The sequence below is a fragment of the Myxocyprinus asiaticus genome, chromosome 31 (genome assembly GCF_019703515.2).
Source record: "Myxocyprinus asiaticus isolate MX2 ecotype Aquarium Trade chromosome 31, UBuf_Myxa_2, whole genome shotgun sequence".
Taxonomy (NCBI): Eukaryota; Metazoa; Chordata; class Actinopteri; order Cypriniformes; family Catostomidae; genus Myxocyprinus; species Myxocyprinus asiaticus.
Genome location: NC_059374.1, coordinates 18619242 through 18632047, shown reverse-complemented (window position 1 = coordinate 18632047; position 12806 = coordinate 18619242). Strand labels below are relative to the sequence as shown.

The 12806-nt window shown below is 35.7% G+C and overlaps 2 protein-coding genes across 2 annotated transcripts in view; both read left to right on the top strand.

Moving 5' to 3' along the window:
- The first annotated feature begins 936 nt into the window (after positions 1 to 936).
- Positions 937 to 3289, top strand: txndc17 (thioredoxin domain containing 17). Its single transcript, XM_051665812.1, has 4 exons — positions 937 to 1206; positions 1296 to 1377; positions 2569 to 2644; positions 2777 to 3289. Exons 1-4 carry the CDS (start codon positions 1062 to 1064, stop codon positions 2843 to 2845), a joined length of 372 nt encoding a protein of 123 aa, XP_051521772.1. The 5' UTR covers positions 937 to 1061; the 3' UTR covers positions 2846 to 3289.
- A 4007-nt stretch (positions 3290 to 7296) lies between these two features.
- The window catches only part of LOC127422346 (nucleoredoxin), a 120007-nt gene continuing 114497 nt past the window's right edge, over positions 7297 to 12806 (top strand). The window contains exon 1 of the mRNA XM_051665803.1: positions 7297 to 7753. Coding sequence (XP_051521763.1) covers positions 7445 to 7753 — 309 coding nt within the window. The 5' untranslated portion in view covers positions 7297 to 7444. The remainder of the gene's footprint in view (positions 7754 to 12806) is intronic.

The window sequence follows — 12806 nt, the reverse complement described above, 5'->3', positions numbered from 1 at the left end:
GAGAAGCGGTTGATGACATGGTGACAGTGCGCAACCATGAAAGGTATCCATGTAGTTCTTGTTCAGTGCACAGCGATTCCAATCCACCCCCCACCCCTCCAAAGCTTAACAATACCTTAAAGCGCACCTGTATAAAATTCCTGCTTTGTGACTGTATTATCCCTGCACTGCCCCGGGTCAGTAGGTGGCGATATGCACAAAGAATACAAATCTCCCAAAACATAAGAAGAAGAATGTGAAAGTGAAAGTGGATATTTATAGTAAAAAAGGACTTAAATATTAATCTGTTTCTCACCCACACCTATCATATCACTTCTGAAGATATTGATTTAACCAGTGATGTTGTATGGATTATTTTTATACTGCTTTTATATGCTTTTTGGAACTTCAAAGTTATGGTCACAATTCACTTGATGTGTATGGATCTACAGAGCTTAGATATATATATATTTAATTGTTTGTGCTCAGCAGAAGAAAGAAAGTCATACACATCTGGGATGGTATGAGGGTGAGTAAATGAGAATGTTTTTTTTTTTGTTTTTTTTTTTGGGTGAACTATCCCTTTAATGCTCTTTAATTAAAGAGACAGTCAGACAGACAGACAGAGACAGATAGATAGATTTACATTTTCAAAATTTACATTTACATTTCTATAGATTATAATTAATAAAAAAACACTCACTGGTTGGTGTGACGTAATTGCAGCATCAAATTTATTATATATATTTCGATTTAAGATATGTATGTACATTGCCTATATAAGTTTATAGCTCATACTAGTCTTACTATTACAGCCGTATCGGTTTAGGGCAGAAATAGTCAGTAGTAGCAGCTAAATATGCGATTCTGAATAAGCCACTCACATTGAATTTACAAATGGCGAGACTTTTATTTTAAAAAATGTTCCACTTATGTTTTTACGGAAGTACAAACACATTTCCTCACACGTCACACTGTAAGTGTTGCTGTCATCGCAAGTCCATTTAATTCATGTACAGAGTAGTGTTTAAACGTCACATTTCTTACTGTTGTTGGACTTAAACAGCTGATTCTCAGTAAGCATGGCTAAATACGAGGAGGTTGCCGTTCATGGCTACGATGAATTTTGCAAAGCTGTGTCTGACAGAAAAGGAAAAGAGATATTCGCATACTTTTCTGGAGATAAGGATGAACAGGGAAAGAGCTGGTGTCCGGACTGTGTGAAAGGTACATATTTGTTTTCTGTTAGAACTAGGCGTATAAACTGTTCTGTTTTAGAAATGCAGAACTACAAACGAATAGTTTTGTCCTTGCAGCAGAGCCAGTGGTCAGAGGAGAGCTGACTCATCTTCCAGAGGGATCCGTCTTCATATACTGCCAAGTTGGAGAGAGATCTTAGTAAGTGTAAAACTCACTTTTGATATTCAAGTTGGATATTATCAATCATTTGATTCCATAAACAGCAGCATTTCCTGTAACTGCACATAATTAAGGGATTGTTTACCCAAAAATGAAAATTCTCTACATTTACTCACCCTCATTCAATCCCAGACTTACGTTCTTCTGCTGTACACAAAGATATTTAGAAGAATATTTCAGCTCTGTAGGTCCATACAATGCAAGTGAGTGCAAGTTAACTTTGAAGGCCCATAAAGCACATAAAGGCAGCATAAAAGTAATCTATAAGACTCCAGTGGTTAAATTCATATCTTCAGAAGTGATATGATAAGTGTGGGTGAGAAACAGGTCAATATTTAAGTATTTTCTATAAATCTTCACTTTCACTTTCACATTCTTCTTTTATTGTTTTTGTTGATTCGCATTCTTTGTGCATATCACCACCTACTGGGCAGGGAGGAGAATTTATAGGAAAAAAGGACTTAAAAATTCTTATGATATATCTCACCCACACCTATCATATCGCTTCAGAAGACATGGATTAAACCACTGGCGTTATATGGATTACTTTTATGCTGTTTTTGTATGCTTTTTGGACCATCAAAGGCCTGATCACCATCCACTTGCATTGTATGGACCTACAGAACTGAAATACTTTTCCAGAAATGTTCATTTGTGTTCAGTAAAAGAAAGAAAGTCATACACATCTGGGATGGCATGAGGGTGAGTAAATGAAGAGAGAATTTTCATTTTTGGCTGAACTATCCCTTTCCTTTCATCCATTTTTTAAATTGCATTACATTTAGACAATTGGGGTTTATTATTAATTGCTTAAAGAGGCTGTCACGTATGTCATATGTCTAAGTACTTTGGTTTGTTGGTCTTGAATCAAGACTGATAATACATACAATGTTGGTGGTGTTACAAAAAGCACTTTGACACTTGTGCAAAATGCACAGACAGAATCCAGTTAAAGATAGTGCTCATATATTTTATGAATAAAAAATCTATTTTTGTTTTTTGTTTATTAGGTTAATTAAGTAATCTTGATCAAGACAGCAGACATATAAAATGATATGCATTATATGGAGTATATTATGCAAAGTGTGATGTCCAACCAATGATATACTGAGAATATTAAAATACACATCTGCAGACATCTACATTCACTATTGCTTTTGTTTTTGGCAGCTGGAAGAACCCGAATAATGACTTTAAGAAGACTCTGAAGCTAACTGGTGTACCCACTTTATTGCGCTACGGCACGGTACGGATCAATTAATGCTTTTCTTCAATGGATTGAACTTTAAAATATGGATGCTACTTGTAAATACACTATACACTGAAAACCAGATATACAAATAAGTTTCTTTATGTGGTTTATTTTGTTTCTTTTCAGCCTCAGAAGCTTGTTGAAGAGGAGTGTTTTAAAGTAGACCTGGTCCGAATGATGTTCACAGAGGATTAGTGTCCTGACATATAACATACTGCAACATACTGCTTTACACATGACTTTCTCCTTCAATAATTGACCAGATTTTTCACTGTTACTCTGTTTGTGCTCAATTGTAATGCTCTTGCTTCAGAAGCAAAACAAATTGTGGCCGTGGAATTGTGCAGTGAGTTTGTTCTGTTGATTGTACATGTTTTTAAGATATTGTGCACATGAAGACTGTGAATCAAAAGAAGGCTTTACGTGCAACATAATCAGATACAGTATTTCACATTTACTTTGAAGTGATTTTCAACAAAGGCACTTTGATAGTACCTTCAACTGAGGAACTGAGGGAATTAAAATCTCAATACATATGCATCATGAAAATCATTCTATAATGCTAACCTTAGAGAACGTTATGACTTTCTGTTTCCATTTGGTTTGTAATCAGAAATCAATAAAATGTTTTGAAAAGTGTAGCTGTATTTATTATTTCCAGTATGTTATGTTCCTTGGCATCAAAGAGTTTTTCAAGAATGTATGTGTGTGGATCCCACAAAAGCTCAATGAGGTTAAGATCCATAACACTCTATCCCAATTATCTGTTGTCCAATGTCTGTGTTTCTTTGCCCACTCTAACATTTTCTTTTTGTTTTTCTGTTTCAAAAGTGGCTTTTTCTTTGCAATTCTTCCCATAAGGCCTGCACCCCTGAGTCTTCTCTTTACTGTTGTACATGAAACTGGTGTTGAGCAGGTAGAATTCAATGAAGCTGTCAGCTGAGGACATGTGAGGTGTCTATTTCTCAAACTAGAAACTCTGATGTACTTATCCTCTTGTTTAGTTGTACATCCTTCCACATCTCTTTCTGTCCTTGTTAGAGCCAGTTGTCCTTTGTCTTTGAAGACTGTAGCATACACCTTTGTATGAAATCTTCAGTTTTTTTTTTTTGGAAATTTCAAGCATTGTATAGTCTTCATTCCTCAAAACAATGATTGACAGATGAGTTTCTAGAGAAAGCTGTTTCTTTTTTGCCATTTTTGACCTAAAATTGACCTTAAGACATGCCAGTCTATTGCATACTGTGGCAACTCAAAAACAAACACAAAGACAATGTTAAGCTTCATTTAACAAACCAAACAGCTTTCAGCTGTGTTTGATATAATGGCAAATGATTTTCTAGTACCAAATTAGCAATTTAGCATGATTACTCAAGAATAAGGTGTTGGAGTGATGACTGCTGGAAATGGGGCCTGTCTAGATTTGATCAAAAATGACTTTTTTCAAATAGTGATGGTGCTGTTTTTGACATCAGTAATGTCCTGACTATACTTTGGGATCAGTTGAATGCCACTTTGGTGAATTAAAGTACCAATTCATCAAAAACATCAAAATCTGTACATTATTCCAAATGTTTGGCCACCAGTGTATGTGTGTATATGTATGTGTATGTATATATATATATATATATATATATATATATATATATATATATATATATATATATAATTCTATTACATGTTATTATACAGGGCATGTTTTCACTTTAGTGTGCATCATTTTAGACTATTTAAAGTGGTCTTTAACAGCCCTGTTTTTACTGATCTATTGTGTTTCTTTTACTTATACTGATAATTTGTTGAACCAAGGATGCACACGATTTAATATACTTGGCAAAATTCTTAGGAACATTAGATGTTTCACAGAAAACGTGTATTAAAGTGATAGTTCACCCAAAAATAAAAAACAATTCTCTCATCATTTACTCACCCTCATGCCATCCCAGGTGTGTATGACTTTCTTACTTCTGCTGAACACAAACAAATATTTTTAGAAGAATATTTCAGCTCTGTAGGTCCATACAATGCAAGTGAATGGTAACCAGAACTTTGAAGGTCCAAAAATCACATAAAGGCAGCATAAAAGTAATCCATATGACTCCAACTGTTAAATCCCTGTCTTCCGAAATGATAAAATAAGTGTGGGTGAGAAACAGATCAATATTTAAGTTCTTTTTTTTTTTCTTTTTTGTTTTTTTTACTATAAATATCCACTATAAATATCCACTTTGTTTTTGGTGATTTGCATTCTTTGTGCATATCACCACCAACTGGGCAGGGAGGAGAATTTATAGTAAATAAGGACTTAAATATTGAAAGTCATACACATCTGGGATGGCATGAGGGTGAGTAAATAATGAGAGAATCTTAATTTTTTGGTGAACTATCCCTTTAAGATGGCTTTTATATATATATATATATATATATATATACAGGTGCATCTCAATAAATTAGAATGTCGTGGAAAAGTTCATTTATTTCAGTAATTCAACTCAAATTGTGAAACTCGTGTATTAAATAAGTTCAATGCACACAGACTGAAGTAGTTTAAGTCTTTGGTTCTTTTAATTGTGATGATTTTGGCTCACATTTAACAAAAACCCACCAATTCACTATCTCAAAAAATTAGAATATGGTGACATGCCAATCAGCTAATCAACTCAAAACACCTGCAAAGGTTTCCTGAGCCTTCAAAATGGTCTCTCAGTTTGGTTCACTAGGCTACACAATCATGGGGAAGACTGCTGATCTGACAGTTGTCCAGAAGACAATCATTGACACCCTTCACAAGGAGTGAAGGGTAAGCCACAAACATTCAGAGTGCTGTATCCAAGCATGTTAACAGAAAGTTGAGTGGAAGGAAAAAGTGTGGAAGAAAAAGATGCACAACCAACTGAGAGAACCGCAGCCTTATGATTGTCAAGCAAAATCGATTCAAGAATTTGGGTGAACTTCACAAGGAATGGACTGAGGCTGGGGTCAAGGCATCAAGAGCCACCACACACAGACATGTCAAGGAATTTGGCTACAGTTGTCGTATTCCTCTTGTTAAGCCACTCCTGAACCACAGACAACGTCAGAGGCGTCTTACCTGGGCTAAGGAGAAGAAGAACTGGACTGCTGCCCAGTGGTCCAAAGTCCTCTTTTCAGATGAGAGCAAGTTTTGTATTTCATTTGGAAACCAAGGTCCTAGAGTCTGGAGGAAGGGTGGAGAAGCTCATAGCCCAAGTTGCTTGAAGTCCAGTGTTAAGTTTCCACAGTCTGTGATGATTTGGGGTGCAATGTCATCTGCTGGTGTTGGTCCATTGTGTTTTTTGAAAACCAAAGTCACTGCACCCGTTTACCAAGAAATTTTGGAGCACTTCATGCTTCCTTCTGCTGACCAGCTTTTTAAAGATGCTGATTTCATTTTCCAGCAGGATTTGGCACCTGCCCACACTGCCAAAAGCACCAAAAGTTGGTTAAATGACCATGGTGTTGGTGTGCTTGACAGGCCAGCAAACTCACCAGACCTGAACCCCATAGAGAATCTATGGGGTATTGTCAAGAGGAAAATGAGAAACAAGAGACCAAAAAATGCAGATGAGCTGAAGGCCACTGTCAAAGAAACCTGGGCTTCCATACCACCTCAGCAGTGCCACAAACTGATCACCTCCATGCCACGCCTAATTGAGGCAGTAATTAAAGCAAAAGGAGCCCCTACCAAGTATTGAGTACATATACAGTAAATGAACATACTTTCCAGAAGGCCAACAATTCACTAAAAATGTTTTTTTTATTGGTCTTATGATGTATTCTAATTTTTTGAGATAGTGAATTGGTGGGTTTTTGTTAAATGTGAGCCAAAATCATCACAATTAAAAGAACCAAAGACTTAAACTACTTCAGTCTGTGTGCACTGAATTTATTTAATACACGAGTTTCACAATTTGGGTTGAATTACTGAAATAAATGAACTTTTCCACGACATTCTAATTTATTGAGATGCACCTGTGTGTATATATATATATATCTTCTGCTTTAGAGAGTCAATAGAAAATATCAGCTTTTGATTTCCAAAAATGTATTTTGCAAAGTAGAACAAGGAGTCCTGCAACAGATGATATGGCCCCCACAGATCCGGATCGCAACATCACTGAGTCAGTCTGGGATTACACGAAGAGACAGAAGCAATAAGGGCAGCCTAAATACATAGATCTGTGGCAAATTCTGTATCTGCCAACAACCTTGAAAAATTGTGCTCAAGTATACCTAGGAGAACTGGTGCTGTTTCAAAGGCATAGAGTGGTTACACCAAATATTGATATTTTTTTTTTTTTTTTTTTTTAGTTTCACACACTTTTATAATAATAATTAATTAAAATGATTAATGGTATTATTTTTGGTGTGAAAATTATACAAAATTATATCTAATCACTATATAAAATTTTTTCCACAACTACCTAGAACTTTTGCACACTATTGTACATCTTTATTGATATCTGTATGAACTGGAAGCTACTTCTGTGGGATTAGTCATTTGGGGAAGTATGTGGAGGTGCAATTTCACCATCTCGCCAGTAGGTGTCACGAAAGTCTCACAGCGGGAGTCGGCGCTGTTGCTGAGGGCCAGTCTATAACCGGAGCGCATTCCTGAACACCGCTCACAGTGGAGACAAACGACGGCCACTGTCTGGAGAACCCACGCGTCACTTCAAGACGGCCAAACTGGAACCAGGGCCTGCGGATATCGATCAGTTTGGGTTTCATTTGAAATCATTCAGATAAATAAACGAAATCGAGAGCTCAGCAGTGATGTCGGAGTTTTTGGTGAATCTGCTCGGAGAGCGGCTCGTCAACGGAGAGAAAGCCGAGGTGGATGTGCATGCGCTGGGCAGTGCGCTGTCTCTGCTCGGGCTCTACTTCGGCTGCAGTTTAAACGGTCCCTGCAAGCAGTTCAACGCCAGTCTCTGTGAGTTTTACAGTAAGTTTAAAAAATCATCCGAGCACAAGGACAAACTGGAAATCGTCTTCATCTCATCGGATCAGGACCAGAAACAGTGGCAGGACTTCTTGCAGGAGATGCAATGGCCGGCGTTGCCTTTTAAAGATAGACACAAAAAGGTAAGCGACTATAGATGATACAGAAATTCAATAGATTTGATAAAGATGACACAAGACATTTATAAAGTGATGCAGTCGGCTCCTTAAAAGCGATAAAATCACCATTTAGTATTTCCTTATAAATCAATTGAAAATGTATTTGCGTGTGTGTGTGTGTGTGTGTGTGTGTGTGTGTGTGTGATTTATTTTTATTATAAGGAAGCAAGACATTGATTTACAGCACCCTAATAAAAATAAATATCTTGGTGCAACTAATGCCATTTTTTATTCCTATGCACAATTTTAGGCAATTTGAGACTTACTTATGTTTTACAGATGCAAATGCAAATGCAAATGCAAAAAAAAAAAAAAAAAATCGTAAATATTGTTTTATTATAAATTACAAGGCAAACACAATCTTAAATATTTTACTGTGTATTTCCTTAGGCTGCATTACCTAACAGTATTATGATCTCATTCTGATCACAGAAAATAATAAAGCATTTTTTTTTTTTGTGGGCAGGTGTTGTATTATTTATTTAGCTACTGAATGCTTTTAATGTTAAAACACATCCTTTATTTCAATGTTTTTGATTTATCCTTTTCAAAAATATTCTTCAATAATGAGTTTAAAATGTTTCATTGCTTAGAAAACCCTATTTCCAAAGCATTTCATTATTGAAAGTGCATTTGCTATTCTGATTTTAAACAGGCCTGTTTTGTGTCATTTATTAAAACAAATCTGGAAATTATTACTGAGACTCCAAGCCCTTTTAATTGAGTTATCCTCCTGTTTATAGAAATGAGATCTTGTGGTTGTGAAAATTTCAGGTTTGCAGCTCTGGTATACCAGTAACAAGACATAACCTTTAGTTTGACTGGAATACTCATAAAAAAATTGTTTGTTTTTCTAAACACAGACTCAGCATTGCATAAATGGCATTGTAAATACTGTGGTGAGCTGGCCGGTATTTTGTCCCTCTGTCTCATTCATACAGTTTTTCCTATATACTGTATTTTACGCCCTGTCATTAGGTTGATGATATTTTAGTGCAGTATTTTGCTGGGGTTTGTGTGTTTGTTTTAATGGATAATACCATTTGGATCATGCTCAGATTTGCCCCTCTGTGCTGGTATCCATTTTTGGACCAGTGCACCAGCCCCACCTCCTGTAGCATGCTTAAGCACATCTCACTGACAAGCAAATGATGGATGTTTAATGGCCCATACCGTTTTACAATGACATCAGGGCAACAATATAAATATTTGAGATAAAATCTGTATTTGCCACCATGCAAGATTCTGAATATATTGCACAAAGTGTTGTTGGTAAAGCAGATATAAGGATTAAGAAATTGAGTGTGTAATAAGAAGAGAATATTGTATGAGTTATATTTAAGCTGCAGTTTCATGTCAGGTGCAAAAATATTAGTATTAAAGATTATTTTGGAGACAATTAGCCTGATCACAAATTAATATTTCTTATATTTTCAGTTCAGAAACATTTATTTGTTAAAGGCCTTGACTACTTTTGTTTTTTGTTACATGATGACTTGGCTTTGTGCAAACTGTCATGCATCAGTCTTTCACTGTAAAATCGAATTAGTTGACCTTAGATTTTTCAAGCAATTGTTTTGCATGCTTTTTCTAAGTAAACTTACTTATTTGGCTCAAGTAAATGGAACTTTAATTTTTAAATGATGTTAACTAATTACAAGTAAACTTAACTCATCTGTGATTAAAGTTTCGTTGTCTTTGTTTAATTATTTAAATTGAGTTATAGCATGTCTTATATAGTATAAGATAAATTATGACTGGAATAGCAAGGACTTGTGTGTATTTCACAGAGCTGCAATTTTGTACTTGATAATTTTGAGTTAGTAGTACTCAAAGCCAATGTTTAAAGAACTTATATATTTAAGTTATGATAACAAAATGTGATATTTCAAGTACTCTTTAATTAGGACCACTTAAATGTTTTTATTAACAACAACTTTGGGGTTTAGAGAGTAATGGTAACTTAATTAAAACTAGTAAGAATAGTTAGAAGTATAGAATTGAATAAGTTGAGTAAACCACTTCTTTTTTTTCTTTTTTCTTATACAATTTGAGATAAATATTAGTATTTACAGTGAAGGAAAACATTTAAATAGGTTTGGATCTTTACTTTCAATACTTAATTGAATTATTTTTCTTTTATTTTAAGATTACAAATAGGCCTTAATGTTTATATCCAATTATTTATAGACATGTAACCTTGCTCTCTGCTTTCAACACAATTGTAATCTCATGCCAGTGTTTTTTTAAACCTAACAGCACATTTTCCTGTCTGTGTGAAAAAGTGTCTGTTTCTGTTCGCCTCACAAATGTCTGTATGTTCTTATTTTTGGCACCCTTATGATAAATTGCTGGTGTTGCTCTTTATTTTACTTATTTTATTTTATTTGATATTTTACTTTGGATAAAAGCATCTGATAAAAAATAAATGTAACAATTGTATTATTTAGTACGGAATTATATGTATCTTTTTTATCTATATATTATCCTTTTTTTACCGTGTACTATTTGACGTAGTTTTGCGTTCACTGACCTTTTAAATTTTAATATTTTTTAAATATATTTGAACATATTCATACACTTTTATCTTTAGTAGCTATAATAGACATAAGCATAGTCTGTTTTCATCACATGTCAAAATGTTCTTGCATTGGCAAGATGGACTAAGATGTAACATAATATTTAGCCATAAATAATCCAAAGTCATTGTAGGATGCTGTCACATGGCTCACATATCTTCGATTTCTGCTTGAGGCTTACTTGGTTTGCTCTATTAATGGGAGATGTAAATGGCCAGGGCTGGTCCAGATAAGTCTGTTTGTCTCGAGGTAATAACATCTTGCAGCCTGCAGAGAGTTAAGCTATAAAGACTTTGACCACCCAATGTCATGGTCCTATTTGCAGTCACAGCATGAGGACGAACCCTCTTTCCTCTCTTCACGGGAGAGTGAATATAGTGGGACTTTTGTGTTTATGTTCTTTAAAGGCTTTAATTGCTGGGTGGTGTTGGCCTGCTGCAAAGCCGAGTTGAGGTTGTGGTACTGCGGGGTATTAAGTGGCTAATTTTCCCCTCTCTCTGAGGACTGTGTGGGTCATTGACAAATAAGGATGCCTGAAATTATAAAAAAGAGAAATCTTTTGAAAATCTAGATTAAAACTCATGTGCCAAGTTTGTAGAGATGTAATTTCATATTGGTTTCATACATTTTTGAAAAATGTTTGTAGTAGGATTGAGGCATTTAACACATACATTTCTGTGGGTAATAGTTGACTGTTTAATGACTAAAAAAGAATTACACAATTCAGTATTTGTTTTTTTTTATTATTTATTTATTTATTTATTTTTTAAACTTCACTTATGTTTTTACCCACCTCCTGTGGCTAAAATGTGCATGTATAAATTTCCAGGAGTTACACGCTCAACTCAACTGTACATCCTAGAACAGAAACTGATTGTGTGGAGAAGTGCACGCTTGTTCATTACGCATGACGGATGTTCCGGTATAATAAACACGGGAGCTTTACTGTACGGAGAAAGGAGACTTCACCCGCAAGTGGTGAGCCAGGTGTGGGAGAGATGCAAGCCAGCTGCCGAACTGTATCTCTTAGCATCACCTGAAAACGCTCACTCACTATCATCTGAAGCAGTCAGTGTCAAAAGCGAAACCACGACCAGCGTGAGACTGAAGGGCAACCAGAGAAAATAATAGTTTTAAAACTTTAAAATTCAGCATTAGATTTGTTTTATATCTGTATGTATATGTTGTATAATGCACTAGCAATGCACACTTAAGTATATCTTGCCAATAAAGCTCTATTAATTGAATCTACCCATTTGATCCTATTATTAAAAAAGTCCACTGGAAAACATCAGAAGATTTTGCCCAACTTGTAATTACAGCATGTCCATTGATTTTACGGCATTTAAACAAATACCTGTATCAAACATTTATACATCTAAAAATTTGTCTAATTAACTCATTAAAAATTGAAACATTTTAAAGTTTATATTAAAATAAGTGATGACTAACCAATTTCTTGCAAGTTCTTTGAGACAAAATATAAAGTAAATATATAGATATACATATATATATATATATATATATATATATATATATATACACACATATACATATACAAGAGATAGAAGAACTGTGGCAAATTCTCCAAGAAGCTTGGAACATCCTATCTGCCGACAACCAAGACAAACTGTGTCCAGGAGTATCTAGGTGAATTGGTGCTGTTTTGAAAGCTAACCTTTTTCAGGACACTGTATTTTAAAGATAATTTTGTAAAAATCCAAATAACTTTACAGATGTTTATTGTAAAGGGTTTAAACAATGTTTTCCATGCTTGTTCAATGAACCATAAACAATTAATGAACATGCACCTGTGGAACGCTCATTAAGAAACTAACAGCTTACAGACGAAGGCAATTAAGGTCACAGTTATAAAAACTTAGGACACTAAAGAGACCTTTCTACAGACTCTGAAAAACACCAAAAGAAAGATGCCCAGGGTCCCTGCTCATCTGCGTGAACGTGCCTTAGGCATGCTGCATGGAGGCATGAGGACTGCAGATGTGGCCAGGGCAATAAATTGCAATGTCCGTACTGTGAGACGCCTAAGACAGCGCTACAGGGAGACAGGAAGGACATCTGATCATCCTCGCAGTGGCAGACCACGTGTAACAACACCTGCACAGGATCGGTACATCCGAATATCACACCTGCGGGACAGGTACAGGATGGCCACAACAACTGCCCGAGTTACACCAGGAATGCACAATCCCTCCATCAGTGCTCAGACTGTCCGCAATAGGCTGAGAGAGGCTGGACTGAGGGCTTGTAGGCCTGTTGTAAGGCAGGTCCTTACCAGACATCACCGGCAACAACGTCCCGCCTATGGGCACAAACCCACCTTCGCTGGACCAGACAGGTCTGGCAAAAAGTGCTCTTCACTGACGAGTTGCGGTTTTGTCTCACCAGGGGTGATGGTCAGACTCGAAGGAATGAGC